The 20,627-nt window shown below is 39.5% G+C and overlaps 1 protein-coding gene across 4 annotated transcripts in view; it reads right to left on the reverse strand.

Annotated features, from left to right (window-relative positions):
- LOC119655398 (uncharacterized protein CG7065) overlaps nucleotides 1-20,627 on the reverse strand; it is a 34,289-nt gene that overhangs the window by 8,406 nt on the left and 5,256 nt on the right. For 3 of the 4 annotated variants that reach the window (XM_038061277.1, XM_038061278.1, XM_038061275.1), the window contains 6 exons: nucleotides 12,369-12,624; nucleotides 11,936-12,186; nucleotides 11,090-11,366; nucleotides 10,721-11,036; nucleotides 10,549-10,644; nucleotides 279-412 (listed from right to left, as the gene is read on the reverse strand). In XM_038061277.1, the coding sequence (XP_037917205.1) occupies nucleotides 279-412; nucleotides 10,549-10,644; nucleotides 10,721-11,036; nucleotides 11,090-11,366; nucleotides 11,936-12,186; nucleotides 12,369-12,624 (1,330 nt within the window). The other variant, XM_038061279.1, reaches the window with a different exon arrangement.

Here is a 20,627-nt window from a genome sequence, read left to right on the forward strand (position 1 = left end):
TTGATAGCATTTTCATTTCTCTTAGGTTTCGCACTACAAAATGTTGCATTGCTTCCATGAAAAAACTTAGAACTCCGGTTTGGCATTTGCTGCTTCCGTATTCTAACTAAATATCACGGTTATAAACGATGAGTTAAAGTTGCGAAATTCGCGAAAACGGCAGAATATTCGAGAATCATAAATATTTAGTTTTTGTGATCATAGTTTTATTTGTCAAGTATCTCTTAAACTAATTACTAAAAAGAAAATTACAATTCCGGTTAGCTTGTGCGTATTACCTGCTTGCAGTTCTTTGTACCGCCGATTCCAAAAAGTCTTCCACTCTTCTGGGTAGAGAGGGTGCTTTTCAGGATTTTTTTCGTGATCCTTCAGTTCCTTTTCCAATTCCTTGATGGCGTTGTCAAGCATAGATCTGCAATAACGTAACAGGAAAAATTCTAAGAGTTGCCAAGAATAAATTATATTAATTGCTGGGGAATGATTTGATTTAGAAGGCAAATATACCGTTATCTCGAATTCATGAGGCAATAAGGGCAGATGCGAAACGTTTAAATTTACACACAGGAGTTAAATAAAAATGTACGCTTTCATTATATAGCGGATGGCCTGTCCCGATTTTCAAAACGGGGCGAGAACTTCGCAACATTGACTATGGGACGGAAGTTCGTACGGCACCAGTCCATGAATATCCCTGCCATTGTCTTCTACCGATGAAAAGTGGATCCTGCCACTTCGATAATGCCTGTCTAGTTGACTATTTCCTTCCGAAATATTTAAAAGATCTCTTATCATGGAAAACTTTATTTCATATGAATAATTCAAAAACAGGTAGGCATTGCTTGGATCAAAAGTTGAGTGTTGTGTAAGGCATCTCAAAATCTCCGATATCTATGATATGATCGATATTTGCGATGAACTTTATTTACTTTAAGGGGAAAGGGCAAATTTACAATGAAATTCTATCTACAGTAGCGGTAAAAAAACCTTCTCCATGGAGTTGAGTTCAGAGCTAGTTATGGCAGGGACTTAATCCTTGAAATAGTTAAATATTCCTCGTAATTTGTTTGTAAAAAATGCAATAAAATATCCATATAAGAAAATGTCCACGCAATATTCACCATCTTCGACCAATGGCACGATGCAGAATGATCCTGAAAGCCTACTTTTCACGTGTTCTTATCTGAACCCTTGACTGTTAGCAAAAGGCATTTCTTATAGTTTCTACAGAGGCTGTCTAATTCACAGTCCCTTCCCCACACCATAACGTGTGGAGAATATTTTACAGTACTCTGTACTCATTCATCACTATATCTCCTATTGCTTATACGTCGCACCACGACTCTCAAATCTGAACCAATTAAGGTCATTCTGTTTTCGCTAGGGGAAATTACATCAGCTCGTTCATCTTCTGAACAATTTTTTCTTTTTTCGTGCCACTTTAGTCGATCGGAACGCATTTTAGTTGTAAGGAGGATATTTTTCTAAGGTCAACTGACATTGAAACTATTTTCCCTTAACCGCCGTCTTCCAGCTACTTAAAAACCACAGCCTTCGCCTCCACACCAATTTCTGAAGCAGTTTTAATACGATTACGCAGAGACATTTGGAACATCCTATCCCTACGATCACTCGTCCAGCACTGAAGGACACATGTTGTGTCCGAAACACATGTCTACAAGTCTTAAAAAACAATAAATCTATAGTTAAACTGGAAACTTTTTTTAATAGTTTTACTTATTCGGAATGAACTGAAGAGGAAGGAAGTGTTATCACAATCTGAATGGTTTTAGAATGGTGTAGGAGATTAACCTCACTCGGACTTATATTTTTTTAGGTATAACCCAAAAAATTGATACTTCGTTGAGATAGTGATTTCCCTTGAGTAGAAGATAGGGAATGTGCTCTAAATTTTCCCTGCTGATCATAAAAGGTGATTAATAAAGATAGAGATTGATGCACTAGCAAGCTGCAATCCTCGAACTTTCTTTACGCTTCAGAAACGGCCACCATGTATCGGCCGCCGACTGATCTTTTGCTTTTGTTAACGGTTTATGGTTGCATTCTGAAATGTGCAAACGTTCTTCAATGACGATTCAACGATAATTCTAGCGGTATAGGATTCTGGAGAACATTTCTTTCTCTCTTGTGCCACTGTATTATTATAGGATTTATGGTTAAGCTGGGGGAAGTAAATTTTCCCAAGTAGGGAAATAAATTTCTCAAAAAGGAGGAACATCAAAATAGCACAATTTTCGGTACAAAGAAAGAGGTCGCCTATGAACACCTCAATGCCATCCAGAGGAGGTCTCCTAAAGATAACATTGCATTCGAGATCTGCAATTTGAATGTTAAATGGGTTCTGATAACATCTTGTTCGGACGTGTGATGTAGGAACAAAGAAGTCTTGGTGATTGTATTAGCAATGGTGAAAGGTTTGTGTATTTCGTAGCTCTGCCGCCTCGTCATTTACAGCATTTGATTCGAGCACACAGAGCCTGCCATAAATTCATTTGTGCTTCAATTGACCAGCAACATATATTTAGATTTTAGATTTAGGCAGTCTTCTTGGGTGTGCGAAACAACACGGTATTATTTCCTCTTCTTTGACGTTGTTGTTGTTGATCGGTTTTCAATTAAGTTTAGGGCTCCAATGGAGCATGCCATCTATCCTCACACACTTCGATTCCGCTGACGACACCTTTTTAATCTCTCACCGAGTCAAACTGGCTATTCCATGCAGTAGAACGTTAGGCTCATTGCACCGTGCATATATACCCTTCAAATAATAATGCAAGCGACGTTCAGGTTGCGAAGCTGATACTGCACCTATCAATCTCAATAAGGTCCACTATCATCATTCAACTGTCGGTTACCAGTGAGAAAATTACTATTCTGGCAAAAAGGACGAGATCTTCAACAGCGTACGACAGTATATTAATGACCATTGACTCGACATCGAAAGTGCTCATCTCTCTGGACCGTCTGGCTACGTCCTGAAGGGCCCCGGATTAACTGCAGAAACATGGAACCGGGTTGACGAACGCAGGTAACTCTCACAAAAGGGGTAGCAAGTAGAGTCGGACTGAAGACAAAAGTCAACAAAACGAAGATTCGTACTCTAACTGGTTAGCGCATCCTTTCTATATGCATTAACGGGCAAAACAGCGAGGGCGTCGTTCCATTTGTCTATCTTGATAGAGTTGTTTCTACGGAAGATGACAAGAAGCTTGAGGTTGCCCGACTACCCCAGAGAAACCGACGAGTTGATTGCCCTATAAATACATGGCGAAAAACAGTAGAGAAGTGTAGACTTCTCTGGAGAGAGCTGAAGGGCAAGACACAAAATATACAAAAGAAAACAATTCTGCCGTCGTCTTAAAAGAGTATGAAATAAAAGGAGCAGGGATAATACAAAATTAGACCAAAAAAGCATATCTTTAATGTCATTTAATCTGGACGGGCTAGATGGAAATGTTCCTAGATGAAGAATTTGATGTGAAACGCAATGGCCGTTAATACGGCTCGCAATTAGTCATGGTTTGGTCATACTTGCTATCTCATCGGAAAATCATTGTTCACTGTTCGAGTTAATAGCAGAAAAAAACATGATATGCATGAAAATATCATTAATTTGAAATTAGAGAAAGACTTGGCCACCAAGAACGCAAGCATTTTAGAGAAATATTTCAGATAGATAATTGTAGAATTTTCGCTCAGAAGTTCACCATAAGTTGATTGAATGAAATTACCTGACTAGTCAGAAGTCCACACTTGGACCCTGCCGAGAATATCTGGAAATGAATCCCCGTTATTGTTTGTGATGGAAAACATTTTAAAGATACACCAAACAAGTCGGAATTCCGTAAGCTGGGCGATTCGGGTATAAAAGTTTTGTGTTCATCTTGTGTGATAATTTTCCTATGCACGTTTTTCCAGTCGTAAAAAGATAAAAATTCAAAATATTCCTTTATATATTCAACCCCGAAGTTCATCTGATGATATCCAACCCCAAAGTTTCTATGGGACACAACTCAAAATGGCGCCACTTGCTGTATGTAAAGATATTCAAAAACTACATGTTCTTACCAAATTTCTTGACAATAGCCTTAGCCGTTTCTGAAAAACTCTGGTGTGAAAGACAGACGGACAGAATTGATTCTAATAAGGTTTTGCTTTACACAAAACCTTAAAAAATGGAGAGGCACTCAACAAAAATAATGGCCGAAAAGCATGAAAATTTCAAAAATTTGGCAACGTCAATGTCTGGTAGATGTATTTTATTAACTAAAACGAACAACAACACAATAAGTAAATAGAAAAAAATACCCTTAACTTTTAATTTCAAACTTTTTGCTGAAAATTTTTGCACCGCCATAATTTATTGAAAAAAAATCCCAACCCTCCTCTTATTCTATCCACCATTTTTCCCCCTTTTTGTTTCAAATGACTATTCTATACTTATTTCATTAAAATCGAAACTCAAGAACTCAAAGAATTTGGAGCTGATCACAAGAATTTTGATAGTACAGTCAAGAATATTAACGGCACATTCACATCCTAGATGACGAGCAACTGTAGAGATGGAAGAACCACTTCAACACTCCGAAAAATATTCCGCAATTACATAAGTGGTTCATGGAAACTGCCAATATGAAGATTTGGCAACAAATCCCCTCCTAACTCTGGCATATGAAATCAATAATAACTACTCTCACAAAGCTCAAGAAGTACGCGAATAGAATAAATAACTTTCAAGAAAAATTATTTTGCCATTTCGATATTTGTAGCTCATTAGCACTTTGGCCGGATCTTTTATTTCTGTATGTCTCAAATTTACCATTAAATTAATTCCGCAAGATGTGAATTTTTCCTGGTATTTCTTCAGCCATCCTTTTACGACTAATCGGTGTTTACATTTATTGGTATAGAAATGTCGATACAAGCAGTTGCAGCTGAAATAAATTAATCTGATGTAAATTGTCCACTGTTTACATTATCCACGATTTCTGTCTGACATGTCAGATGTAAACGTACATTTATGAATGGAAGTAACATTTTAGAAAACATTTAAACAAAAAATCAATTTTTATTAGAATTGTAATTGGTTTTTTATTTCAATTTTGAAAATTAGGTTTTCAATATTTTTGATCTGTGTAATTACGTTTCGACCATATCATTAGGAAAACTGTATTGAAATGAGTAAGACGATGTTGTGGCAAAATTTAAACCACTGACGACTAATATACAACATTTCCCATCTAATGGCAATGGTCATGGAAAGACAAAACGTTCAAGTCGTCGTAACAAGTTATTTGCTTTGGAAAAACGCAAAATCAAATACCATTTTTCGAATTCGACGTGATCATTGAATGTTCAATGGGGGAGCTCGGCCTTACATGACAGTCTGTACACAAAGACTATGTGGATATGTGGATTTTTAGTATATAAGTAATATTTTAGCTTGTAAGACACCAGGTCCTACACACAGGTATTACTATACTTCTGTATGTATTACTATTACAACTATTTCTGTAATAATAAAATGGTAAATAAATAAATACTCTATGCTATTAGTGACAGGAGACAAAGTAATCAAAGTTCTTGCATTCATTACTCATTTTTTAAATGATCATGAAGTATTCTCGAAAAATTGCGTTGCATGAATCAATTTGCTACGATATTTCTGCTGTCATTTGAAACGCCATTGTCTGTAAATGCTAAAAAGTCTGGATCAGTTCAATTAACGTTATTATTTTTTCTCTTTCACTGGATTGGTTCGTCCATTGTCACTCTCTATAGCGAGAGAAGTGAAAATAAGTAAAAATTAATCATTCGTTTAAAATTATTTGCAAAAATTAGGTAACAAAGGGTAGTGCAATATTTTGACATTGACGACAAAAAAGTAAAGTTTGGTAAATAATAAAAAGATAATAACAATGACCGATTATAGTTAATGTGATTGTACTGAGCTTTTAAATATATGACTTCCTAATTAGCTATGCACGGTGTCGATATGATATGATACCCCGTTTTCAAAGAAATCTTAAAAATATAAAAAGATCCCCCAGATGTTGTGCATGTATCTGAGGTGATGGCATCCCACTACCCTCTCCTAAGTAATTAACTGAGGTTTTCCGGTGTAACATATCGAGTAATTAAAGAAAGTGGAATTTTAGATGAATAAAAAGATAAGACACTTTATATTTTTGCCATTGTAGAGTGGAATTTAAGCAGTCAAATCATACAAAATTCCCTGCAGCTATAAATCGCTCTGAGGTCCCCAAAGAATGGTTTAACTAGTATCCGTAGCCTAACTCTAACTAGAGCTGGATAATCGCAAGGGAAGTGCCTGAGGGTTTCCGCCCTTGACAGTTGCTAGCGGGACACGGACTGTACCCGCCGAATGACTGCCAATAGCAGAGCCTCGCCTGGCCCTCTATGTTCTTTTCATCGGGAACCTAGTCGAGGGTGACCTTAACCGTTCCGCCCAGACTGTCCAATGCGTTTATGCATTGTCACACCGTCGTTGAGTACAAGGCGTTAATGGTCGCTTGGCACATGTTCAGAATGGCTATGTTACGCTTGGGGCTCGGATCAGTATCACCAGTACTTTCACTTGGAATACACTGGCAAAACCAGGAAGACCATACGGATACACTGCGAGTATTCCAGAAAAGGCCCCCACCGACTGCACAGACCCTCTTTGATCCATCAGTGAAGACACATGCGGGCGGTCTTCCACTCTGTCCTGTATGGAAACTCCACAGCAAAGTTTCTCGTGAAGTTCAGCTTGTGTGTGGCATAGTTCGTGGAGAATGCCCAGATTTCCTGAGGTACTTCGTCTAGGATGTTACTATGGCTATAGGACTTCGCTGTCCAGCATCCGGACTCATGTAGACTGACGGCACGCTATAACGTATTTAACGTGTAGGTTTAGAGAGAGAAGATGCGGAGCCCCGATAGAACCTGCACCCCCGGTTCTTTGAATCCTATTAAGCTTGGTTGTTTTACTTTTTACGTACGTTAGGATGGGACGCACCATAGCTGTGTACGTCTAGAGAACCATCCTCGGCTGGAGACCTCATTCCATTGCAAAAATTCTCTCACAGGCGTAGAAGACTACACAGGTCTTCTTAACCTGCAGTTTTATGTTCAATCTACAATTTAGCTTTGGATCCAGAATTACACTCAAATACTTTACTTTGGAGGAAAGGACCAATCTTTGTTCATTCAGCCACAGTAGGTGGAATTCAGATACCCTTGGCTTGGTGGTGAAAAGCTTCAGTTCCGTTTTGTTTGGGTTTATGCCGAGTCCGTATCTGGCGGCCCACAAGCACACCTTTCCCAACGCTCCTTCCATGGATAATGGAAGGAAACATCCCTGACACTAATACCACCAAGTCATTGATATACGGCAATATTCGCAAAAATTTTTCCATCACTATTAAGCAGAGCACCAGACGGATAGCTTTGGTTAGGTCAAGTGCTTGCCTCCCAGATCCGACTGGATTATCCTGGTTCTTAGCATGGATATTATCCAATACGTAAGATACCCTTCTAATCTAATACTGGTCAAGGCTTCCTTGATGGCGTTGATACCAACATTGTTGTATGCTCCCTCTATATCCAAGAATGCAATTAGGGTATACTGCTTGTACTGCAGTGACCACTCAACCCTACCAATTACCTCGTGAAAAGCGGTTTCTGTGCATTTGCCTTTGAGGTAGGCATGCTGGAGCTTAGAGAAAGGCATTCTATTGGCAGTCTTGATGGTCGACTTGTACTTCTTCGGGCACTCCTTGTATGGCTCCCAATATTCATGCCTGTAGCAGATATTGAAAAACTCCCTGGTCAGCTTCCTGAGGCTGGCCTGATCTTCATCCCACCACGGTGGCAGTGTCTTCCTGCTGCATTTAGCAGGGCAAGGAGACTTGTGAAGGCGATATCAAATGCCAAAACTAAACGATTAATTCCAATACCTATTGCGGTCAGCTTGACAAAATTGGGATTATTGTCAAAAAGTAGGATCCAGAATTAGCAAATTGAAAAGGTATTGAAGCTTGACCACTTGTCAAAAATTAATTTTTAAGACCGCGGAATTATGAAATTGCATTAAGTGACCAATACTTAGTTAAATAAAGCGAGAGACATGCGCTCCTTTTATCATCCACATGTAGTAAAACTATCTGTGATAAAGATTATGTGCCTTCATATCGCCTGCTATGTGTAGGCGATCATCGATAACTTTTAAGCAGACAGTATACTAAAGTTACGAAGAAATTATAAAGAGATCGTTAACTTTTATGTAGTATCAAACCCAATTTGTAGGGACGAATAATAATTAATCGGAGTCAGCCATTGAAAGTAAAAAAAAAACTAAAATTCATCGGTAGAAAAGAACTTCTATTCCATCATACCTAACATAATGATATTAAAGTTACCTTTGGTAATCCACATAAACTGAACACATATTGCATATTCTATTCTTATTGGCTATTGTAAAACAATTTCAATAAACTTCGGTTTTCTGCTCTTAAGTGACATAGTTTCCATCTATAACAATTGGATAATGGCAGCAGCCAGCAAAAAAACCAATAAAGTTTGTTAACTAAATGGCGAAATTAGGCTACCGTTATAAATAGAAGAGCAGAATAGAGGAAGTGGTTGATGCTGTTGGTATTTTCAGGAAATTGCCCCATATTTCGCTCTATATATCTGCGGTCACAATAGCAAACATATCCAGTGAGCAAAATGTACATCCCGACGACATTGCAAGAAATATATGTGTTCAGAAAGGGGATAAAAGAAATTGTATGTTTTGTTGTTTTTTTACAAGGACGTCGCATACAGTGTTGGTGGATACAATGCGAAGAACTTTGATGAAAAAGGATAAAATAAAACTCTTACTGGGGCGAATTATAAAATTGAAATGCGGACAAAGTTAAAGAATTGTAATAATGACATTAAAAACTCAACAAAATGGTTAGTTAATACTCTGTGTGGAGACTTTTAGCATCATATACAGCATTCACTGGCCAGTGGGATGGATTCAACTGAATGTTGGGACATATTCGGTTGGATTTTTTTTTGATTATTCGAGAAGACGTTTTATCAAATATTTTTTGATTGAAATGGAACCTTCGCGAAGCCTATCGGCGACATAATCTTATAGGAACTCAATAATATTGTAGTCCGGGGTTTGTGGAGAAGTTTCGAACAGCTTTGGAGAATTGAACATTACCAAATTCGTGTTTTCCACGTTTTATGTATCGGGTCATTGTCTTGGAATATTTTAAGTATTTGACAAATACTCAATTTCTTTCTTTGTGCAGGCGTGCAGATTTTTTTTTTAAATATCGATGTAAATATTCGCATCCATATTCCCTCCACAAATACCACATTATCCACGCCGTCCGATCTCTAACAGCCCCAAACTTCCTATGCCTTGCGTAGAAGAAGCTAAACACAAAACTGGAGATAACAAATCTGAAAAGCACAGTAAAACGTGGCGAAGGAATTGTTATAATGTAGGGTTATTCACAAAGCACAAGGGTAATGTAGTATTCGTAGAGGCGAATATGAATGTGAGTATTTACATTGGTATTTTCAAAAAAATACATGTAAAAGGGGAGTGTAAAATTTTTTTTTCACCAAATATAGTCATGTGGGGTATCAAATGAAAGGTCTTAATTAGTCCTTTTCGAAGCCGGTCTTAGTTTTGAGATTTGTTAAAAAGGCGGGGAGTGGGACGGGTGGAAAGTGATGATTTCTTTAACGGACCCATTATCAGAAACTACCCAACCGAAAAATCTGAAAAAAATCAGCCTCTATATGGTGCCCAGGCCTCAAAATACTCTCCATATCGATATCTGTTCAAATTTAGTTAATAATAATATATTACCATATTTTTGGGAAAATTCAGTAAAACCCCCCTTAACTTTATCTCAGAGCTATAAAAGTTGGTAGTAGTGTAAAATATAACATGAAGCATATTATCCTCAAGTTTGATCAAAATCATAGTATTAGTAACAAAGTTACAGTAGCTCAAAGTTGTCTTTACCGCGTAAATTTACAACCCGAAGTACTAAATGTGACATGCTAATTGCATATTTTGAACGGGTACAAATGGGATAGTTCTAAACTCAAATATACTCACACAAGAAGCAAACAAAACCTTTCATGCCTGAAGCACCCAGCTTCCGGTTTCCAGACTTGTTTTTTAAGTTTTTAATATTATTATTACGATTCTTCAATTCTGTCCGGATTTCACTTTTGCCTACGAAAATGCAGTTTCTTTCATAATTCGCATCTAGTAGGGGTTTCATTTTATCCTTTTTCCTTGATTTTCTACGCATTTTATCCAACAAACTGTTCGTGACGTTTTTGTAAAAAAATAAAACACATACAACTCCTTTTACCTCCTTTCTTAGAATTTATATATTTCTTACGACGGTGTCCGGATTTTAGTTTTACACTCTGAAGTTTTCACTAATAACTGTACATATATATATGTATATTACTCACTATGAAGATATTGCAAATACTTACTTGTACCTGTCCTTCTTATACTTTTCTTGATTGTATTCTCCAGCTTGTTTAGATAGCGCACCTATATCCGATCCCCGTTTTCTCACATCCTGTTTACTTTTTTTTCATAGAACAAAGAACACAAATCACAGTCTACTTTAAAGAAAAAAACGTTGAAAACTTGAAGACTTACTCGAAAGGTGGTGACCGATGAACGCGTGGCATTCCACCGCCTCGACGAGGCGGTGAAAAGGATAATGACCTTGAACGCCTTGACTTTTTACCGTAACGTTCAATACTGCGACTACGATCTCTACGCGGTGTTCGATATCTAGGCGAACGTTGTTTCAGCGGTGAATCTGATTCACTGCTTGAAATCTCATCCAAATTGTCGCGAATTTGACGACGCGGTACAGTATTACCTGTCTTATCGCGTTTTGGTGCACGGACATTAGGAGGAGATGGATCACGATGCTTCGATCCAATATTAATTGCAATAGAATTTTTTCCTGAAATAGCAATATGAAAATCTTCTTCAAACACTATAGGAAACGGTAGGTACCAGCTTTCAATTGTTCATCAATCTTGCTCCGATCAACTATGTCGGTGAAAGTCGGGCCATTTTTCTCTGTGAAATGTTTGTCGTGAATAATATCTTGCAGGACACGTTTCCGATTTTTATGAAACTCTGTTGAATCATACACTCTTAGCGTCAACCGACCATGATGATCCTCTATTGCCTCGCAAATGTTTTGAACTAAACGAGGCATGAGATTTCTAGCTTCGTAGTTGTAGCGGTACGGCGCGATTTCTTTTGTTACTGCTGGAAAATGCTTCTCCTGTTTAGATCGATATAAAGTACACATTTTATCCATTTGTAGTGACTTTTCAGTGACGTACAAAAACAATTCAATTTGAGACTTTTAATTAGATACTTACTTTGCCTAAAGCTTATAAATTAAACGTTTGAAAATTATAGTAAATGATATGTGCACAACACTACGTCTGGCCATTGAAATACCGATTCAGTTTGACATTTGAGTTTGATATAAGTACTCAAATGCCAAATTTATTCACTTTCAGAAACTCACCTCATAAACCACACACCGACCCAACAAACGAAAAAGAAATACTTTCTCCGCGAGCATTACGATTTCCGCACGAAAATAAATCGCCAAAAAATCCATAAATGGAATTATGGATTATGGAATAAAATGAAATTTTGGGTTCGTCGTTGAATTTTCAGGTTTAATTGTATATTGATATGAAACGAATCTAATATCATCATCAGTGATATTATGGACTTCGTCAATATGAGTGAGTGCGATTTAAAATGGAAGTACATAGTAAGGATGATCTTATTCGAGCTCATCATCTAGCCTAAGTTCTAAAATATTTAAATAATTACCAAATATTTCAACCGGTGATTATAACTTGTTATATGAGCAATTATCGTACGCGGATCGCCGCGTTTATCACACATCAAGCATAAGTAACTGGGCTCATTATCGTCAGGGTTAGTCAACTCTACGACGTATTCAAGACCAATTGTCGGACTTGTTTTATAACCATCGAGGAACGGTTGCAATTCTGGAATTTGTCGCACTTCATCTTCAAATCCTGGTGGTACGGGTTCACCCGGAGCAATACTCATGCTAACTGCAATGAATAAATTAAAGATCGAGAACTAAAAGATATTGTCTGACTATAGTATCCAATCGATGCACATTTGGTCAAATCTTACAAATGGCAGAGTAGTTCATAGTAGCAAGTCTCAAAAACTTACTACTTTCAAACTTATTCGTCGATTCGTATGAAAATTATTTTGAATATTATCTTACCTCGTAATTTCGAAATAGGGGCTCGAAAGGCGGCAGCGTCAATGGACGGCTCTAATAAACGACGTTGATGCTTTCGGCCAGCTATATGAGTTTGTAAACAACGTTCACCGGGTAAACTTGCTACCCCGCATAGATGACAATTGTAGAGGAATAGATTAGCCTCGTTTTTTGAGCCACGGGAGAATACTAAACCCTCAGTGCCATCGGAAAGGCGCACTGTTGTTTCTAGTAAATGCCGTTCAACGTCAACTTCAACCTGAAAATTTTTAGATCATGAACTATTCAACGATTAATTTAATAAACATGTGAATACAGCCCTTGCGACGTTCTAATAACGCATATTTTTATCATCACGACAAAATTGAGGGCGAACATTTGGGATTTGATGAGTTGTGTACACATGCTCATTTTCTATTTCTTCCTTTCTCTTCCCATACCTACACTCTTTAAAAGAAAACAATACGGATGTCATCTCATCCGAAAATTGAGGGATAATTTGCGTCTCAGAATAATATATCAATTCGACGAATTCTTAAGGGGGTCATCCCGTGTGTCGGGTTAGAGAAATCGATTTTTTTGCATGAATTGTATCTATATATAGTGGACAATATGTGGGCAAATGGATTTTCCGATATTCCGAGTCGTTCAAAAATTATAGTGTTAAACAGGTAAGCAGTTTGGAGCCGCAGCTAGAGTACTCCATGAGAAGGAGCATCGAATCTTGTTTTACCTGTTAGTTTTTTACCTGAGCCTTATAAAGTCGCACACAGGTATAAATATAAAAAGATGGAAAACCAATCAATTGTCTAAATTTATTTGCTGTTTGGAATAAAAAGGATAATCCCGTCTAGAGTGAGCACTGAAAGGCTTTCAAGCTATACTCAGTTATATTTTGTTGTAAGTATTGTGCTGTTTGTGTGTTCAGTGTTTTTTTTAAATGGATCGTACGAAGGGAGATCCCTTTAACGTTCAACGTCATGCTCGCACTAGAAAACGAGTATTTCACGGGAATCGATATTTATCAGAGAAGAAAAAGGACTTCGCATCAACATCAGCAAAGAAACTTTTAGCAAGCATGAACATGGATGTTCCAATTGAGACAAGTTTTATATATTATATATTGGATTTTGCTGGAGTTTTTTGCAGTATTTCTGCAAATAATAAAATATACGTGGTAGTAAAAAAGGAATGCGTAGGGCATGTCGAGAAAAGAATGGGAACGCGGCTTAGAAATGCAAAGAAGAATCACAAAGGCATTGGTGGAAAAGGGGCTGGAAAACTTACTGATAAGGTTATTAACGACCTCACTACGTTTTTTTTAGCTAGCTATTCGTCGACACGCAAATTCGATAGAAGGAATGAAGCAAGAAATGTGGGCAACTTTCTTCCATAAATGTTCTAGAGACGAAAATCCTCAGCATCAAAATTGTCCAGCAGGCGAGAACAATTGGTGTAAATCGCACAAAGCGGAAGCTAAAGGAGAACTGGATAGTTTCCACCACGAGAAGGCACCTTTAACTGAAGAAGTTCAAACAGTCATCAAACCAATCTACGAAGATTTGTCACGAGATGATCTCTTGAACAGATGTTTAGGAGCCAAAACCCAGAATAATAATGAGTCGTTAAATCCATTGATCTGGACTTTCGCTCCTAAACACCTTCATCCTGGGGCCAAGGTCGTAGAAATAGCCACTTTTCTGGCTGTAATTATTTTCAATGAAGGATTCAATGGCATTCTCAAAATCCTAGAGGCAATGGGATGTCAAGTGGGTCACATATGTCAGGTTTATGTCGACCGCCGTAATGAAGTGCGAATTTGGCGGTCCGAACGACCATCGACTGACCTCGCGAAAAGAGCCAGAATTGAAACCAGAGAGCAACAATCGACCTTGCAAGACTTTTTTGAAGAAACGGATGGTGCTCTCTATGGACCTGGTATAGCAGATTAATGGTGAGTTAAAATTTTACTGTTGATAATCACATTTAAATTTTCAAATGCGTCCAATCAAATTCTTTGAAATTTTCACGACTTCTTTAATACATATTTCTACGGTCCGCAAACTAGGATAATTGCAATCGGACGGGTCGATTTTTTTTTTCATGAAAAAAGCCGTAAAAAAACACCAGAATGCAAAAAATTAAGTTTAAAAGCCCACCAAAAATTTACCTTTTAATATTTTCTAATTATCCTAGTTTGCAGACCGTGGAATATTGTCCACATTAAAATGCCGTTTAGTTTTTTTTCATCAGATGAACACAGCGCCCTCCAGCGTGGCAGCAGAAAAACACCTTTTTTTGGAAAATTTATCATATACAATAGATATCAAAAAAGATGGTGAAAAAATCACGTTTCTATCTCTATCCAGTCCTCCAAAATCATTTTTCAAAAAAAGGCAAAAAAACGGCCTTCACACGGGATGACCCCCTTAAATGGTGTATCAGTAGTCTAAACGCTACCACTTAACATTAATATTAATTAACATTTCCACAGGAATCTGACCCCGCCGTAGTATATTTTCTTTCAAGATATTATGGTGATCAATTTAATGTGGAGCTTCGGCACAGAGCACCGAGGGTATTGGTCAAACAGTCGGAAATTTCTCCTTATGTTGAGGTAACAGTTTAAACAAAATAGAGAAGACAACGAAGGAGATAGTTTTCTTATTGGAGAGCATTATACTTTCATTTCAACTATAACCGCAAATTTTATTTACTTTACTGATGATTTTAAAACGTGTTTCATTTCATTTGAAAGAAGACATATTTAGTTTAAGTCGAAACCCTCAAATCCCGATGATAGGCAATTTTTAATCCTTTGCCGTCTGTGAAACCTGAAACTTTGCTCGAGTTGGATCGAAAACATAATGACTGCGACATTAGAAGATGGATTATGTCGGAGTGGATAGAAAAATACAAGATCGATGTATGAGCGATCCATGAAACTAATCTATTACCCAATAAAAAATAAATAAGCCTTTCTAAGGGTACACTTGAGAAAATAATTTTAAAAATATTTTTGAGTTGCTTTTATACAAGACCACTATTGATTATGAATCTAGAGATGTTTTGGCGTATTTTAAGCCAATAAAAAAAGTAAACAAAAGAAGTCTAAATGAATATAATCCCTTAAGTGCATCTTAATAAAAAATCATATAATTTGCAGTAGCAACGGTATGAGCTGTCTGTAAATTTACTGCAATCTCACCCTTTGGATGTCAGTATGACATTTCAGTACATAGTTTGAAATAATATATGTATATGCCTTACGAGGTGGGCTCAAGTGTAAGTAATACACAAAATCTTTCATATTTAGAACGCCGAGCTTCTGATTTTCAATTTCTTTTATTCTGAAGAGAGCAAGCACACTGATTCTTCTCCTTTTTCTTCAGCCTTTGTCCTGTTCACAACCGGGGTCGGCTCGTCGTGATCGGTTTCGCCATTTAGCTGTATCGAATGCCTGATCTGGGTGCAATCTTGAGGCTTTTAAATCCCCATCCAGCGTATCAAGCCACCGTTGTTTCGGCCTGCCTTTTGGTCGTTTACCATCGACTTCGATGTTCAGACCAATCTTGGCAAGTGAATTCTCGTTAGCACTAATTACGTGACCATACCGACAGGACGGACGACATTGCGGTAAATTTTAGATTTGAGACGATCGTTAATACGTCGATCACAAAGAACACCAGTTGTGGAACGCCACTTCATCCAGGTTGCGTTAATGCGTGAAGCAATTTCATAACGCTGTTCTCCATTGGCTGATAGCGTTGACCCGAGTTAGAAAAACATCATCTGCATGAAGCAGTGTGTAGGGCGCTGGACGTTGGATATCCCGTGTGACGGTGTCCATAACAAGAACAAAGAGGACTGGTGAGAGGGCGCTTCCTTGATGAATACCAACAGAGACACGAAGCGGTTTTGATACACCCGCCATACTTCGAACTTTACTTTTCGCATCGTGGTATAGCAATTGAAACAGCGCACGTTCTTCTGGCACTAAGTGTTGTCGTAAAGCATACCAGATGAGTTCGTGTGGCACGTTCGCGAATACGTTCAAAAATCTTCATGATATGGGAAAGTAACCGGATCGGACGGCAATTCGAACATTCTGCTGGACTACCTTTCTTTTTCCATATTGGAACAGTGATACTTTCGTGCTAGTCAGATGGTGTTCTTCCTTCCTGAATAACCCGATAAAAGAATTCACTGAGCCACAGAGTTGGGTCCGAGCTCTTCGCTTTCCAGAGTTCAGATGCGATGTCGTCAGGTCCTGTGGCTTTCCCCGATTTCATTCGGTTTATTGTCTCCTCGACTTCAGTTGCGTTGACAGTTAAGTCCTTGAGGGTTTAACGTGAGCACCTGTCTGGATGACTTAATCCCACGGTCTTCTTAAGACACGGATTGAATTTGTGATCACAATCAGCGCCCCGTTGAGACAAGCAACAACGGTACCAGTCTATACCAAGTGCATGGCTTAGCATTCATACTGATGGATGCAAGACCTACCTAAATCTCTACCGAACTAACAACAACACAAACAACGGGAGTTCATCCGAAGTATGAGAGTCCAGGGGCTATCCTGGTTCCCATGGTAACAGTATACCCTTGGTAAGGTTTCGTGACCAAATTGCCACTTCAGATGAGTCCCCGTGCAGACTCGAGCCTGATCGCCCTGATTAGGCCTTTGGAGCATTCGCCTTCTGCATCACGGCCAGCAAGCCAAAGTGAATACAGCGTCTCCGGGTGCCACCACTATGGAGGTTCTCCTCGGCCACTTGGTTTTGGTTTGTCCGATAGGGTTGCCGCCCCGTCTTTCTCACCGCCACCTCTGAGCACCAGTTGCGCTAACAGTGAAGTCCATGGTGTTTTACGTAGGCACCTGTCGTGAGACTTAATCCTACGATCCTCTTCAGACACGGATTGATTTTGTGACCACAATCAGAGCCCCGCTGAGACAAGCAACAACGGTACCAGTCTATACCAAGTGCATGGCTTCGCACCGAACTATGGAGTACGGCACCCGTTTTGATACGCAACACCACGTCGAGGCCCGAAGGTCTCTTCTCGCTTCAGCATAACCACAACCACCATGAAACTCCCACTAGGGGGGCCAACCGCAAATAACCGAGCTGTTTTCACATACAACACGAAGTATGTGAGTTCAGGGGCTTTCCTGGTTCCCATGGTACCAGTATACCCCTGGTAAGGTTTCGTGACCAATTTGCCACTTCAGATGAGTGCAGACTCGGGTCTGATCGCCCTGATTTGTGAAAAAACATTTTTTTTTATATGATTCAAAACCAATGGTAGAGTTATAGCATATCTTCTTCTTCTTCTTCTTTTTCTTCAGCCTTTGTCCCGTTCACAAGCGGGGTCGGCTCGTCGTGATCGGTTTCGCCATTTGGCTCTATCGAATGCCTGATCTAGGTGCAATCTTGAGGCTTTTAGATCCCCATCCAACGTATCAAGCCACCGTTTTTTAGGCTTGCCGTTTGGTCGTTTACCATCGACTTCGATGTTCAGACCAATCTTGGCAAGTGAATTCTCGTTGGCACGAATTGCGTGACCAGCGTCAGGTTCTGTTGCTTTCCCCGACTTCATTTGTTTTATTGCCTCTTCGACTTCAATTGCGCTGACACGAAAGTCCTAGGGGTTTAACGTGAGTACCTGCCGTGAAGGCTTAATCCCACGGTCCTCTTCGGACGCGGATTGATTTTGTGACCACAATCAGAGCCCCGCCATGCAAGCACAGCGGTCCTGGTTTATACTGAGTGCAGGCTCAGCATTCATACCAGTGGATGCGAGGCCTATCTAACACCTCTGCCGCAACTAAGGGGTACGGCGCCCGAGTGGTAAAGCGCAACTCCACGCTTGAGCTCCGAGGAGCTCTGCCCGCGATGTAGGCATAACCACAATCACCATGAAACTCCCACTAGGAGGCTAACCGCAAATAACCGGGCCGAGAACACATCCTCCAGGAATTCTCCTGGAGCATATGCTCTCAGAGGGCCATCCCGGTCCCCATGGTACCAGATAACCTCCGGTGAGGCTTCGTGGCAGAGCCACTTCAGATGAGTTCCTTGCAGACTCGGGTCTGATCACCCTCCTCGAGTACGTGGGGACGGAACTCCCCAACGGATTAACTGGAATCAGCCCGAGGCGGAGAACCGCGACGAAACCTTTCAGTTGCGCTGACAGTGAAGCCCATAGTGTTTTACGTAGGCACCTGTCGTGAGACTTAATCCTACGGTCCTCTTCAGACACGGACTGATTTTGTGACCACAATCAGAGCCCCGCTGAGACAAGCAACAACGATACCAGTCTATACCAAGTGCATGGGTTAGCATTCATACTAGTGGATGCAAGAATTACCTAAATCTCTACCGAACTATGGAGTACGGCACCCGTGTGGATACGCAACACCACGTCGAGGCCCGAAGGTCTCTTCTCGCTTGAGCACAACCACAACCACCATGAAACTCCCAATAGGGGGGCCAACCGCAAATAACCGAGCTGTCCTCACATACAACAGCAGTTCACCCGAAGTGTGTGAGTCCAGGGGCTTTTCCGGTTCCCATGGTACCAGTATACCTCTGATAAGGTTTCGTGACCAATTTGCCACTTCAGATGAGTCCCCGTGCAGACTCGGGTCTGATCGCCCTGATTAGGTCTTTGGAGCATTCGCCTACTGAATCACGGCCGGCAAACTAAAGTGATTACAGCGTCTCCCGGTGCCACCACTATGGAGGTTCTCCTCGACCACTTGGTTTTGGTTTGGCCGATAGGGTTGCCGCCCCATCTTCCTCGCCGGCACCTCTGAGCACCAAGTTGCGCTGACAAGTGGAACTGGTCCAAACGTCGGCAATGATTGTGGAAGTGAAGGATGACCAAATTCTTCAGTTGAAATCTGCTCAAAGTATTCTCGCCATCTATCCGTTGCGGCTCGACGGTTGGTAAGCAGAGTACCGTTCTTCATTAACGCAACAGAAGTGTTCGATATCCTGTGTACGTTCGTTACGGCTTTTAGCATACTGATTGCGCAATATTAATAAAAGGAACAGAAGTTCCCCTCAATTTTTCCATTTGTTGAAACACTCTAACAAGTCTCCTTCAAATTTCAACGAAGGTCATGCTCACAAACAAACATTTTACCTGGTATTGCTGATATTTGAAAATAAACGATCCTGTGTTATGGCTGCGAGACATAGCCAGTGAACCAGGTAGAAAAACAGATAATTATTGCTTCGGAATTCAGCGTTCTTAGAAAATCTTATGTACAGTGGTTTGGAATATATGGAATATTGCAAATTAATTACAACAGGGAATTGCACCTCTTATCTTCTACGTATCAAATTTCACAATGTTCAGTGGGTAGGCCATGTGGAAGGAATGTGGATAACAGAAAAAAAGCCGGAGTTGTGCCGGAAGCTGTTATATTTTTTGTTAGGTCCATATATATTGCGCAATGTGATTACCAATATTGTTTGTACACTCCGGAAAATTATTCTAGAAGAAAGGAGGTTGAAGAAAGTACATATAAACACGAGACGTGAGACGATGCAATGAAAATATCAAATAAAATAAAGAGAACTGAGTGCAACAAGGGCATTGGCATACTAAAAAAATCAACGGATTCTAATTAAAAACCAATCAAATTGGTATTTTCATTTCAATTTTAATGTTATGTGTGCAATTACGACTGTAAAACAACGTACAAGTTGGAAAAGCATTGAATCAAACCGGCGGAAATTTCGATCTCAAGTTCCTACAGTGTTTTCTCGGAATTATTTTTCGAAGAGATTTGCCGTTTATGAACCTGAAGTTCGAGCGAATATTACAGATATTGGGAATGAGGGAGGCAAATAGTTACCGTGGGACATTATACAATAACTATTCTCATGCTGAGAAATAAATGTACTGGAGTTTGTTGTAGTTCTGGAAGACAAACGGTTGTGTCATGCCTAAGCTGGCGTATTGTAACAATTTGAAGCGCAGCACATTAAAGTATGTTTCCTTTTCATGGTATAATTAATAAATACTAATCTATTCACTCTGGTCGCTCTTAAGTCCCAAGTTAAATAATTCCCCGCACCATGCTTGACGTTATAGACATACTGCTTTCTATCAAACCTAAACAGATTGTATCTACTTTTGCCAAACCACCGAACTGAACACCAAACGTCTAACATTTTTATAGTACAATCTTTCACAAAGGCACGCTGTTTTCCTGGTTATTTTCAGAGATGAACGGCTTTATTCTGG

The sequence above is a fragment of the Hermetia illucens genome, chromosome 4, assembly GCF_905115235.1.
Source record: "Hermetia illucens chromosome 4, iHerIll2.2.curated.20191125, whole genome shotgun sequence".
Lineage (NCBI taxonomy): Eukaryota > Metazoa > Arthropoda > Insecta > Diptera > Stratiomyidae > Hermetia > Hermetia illucens.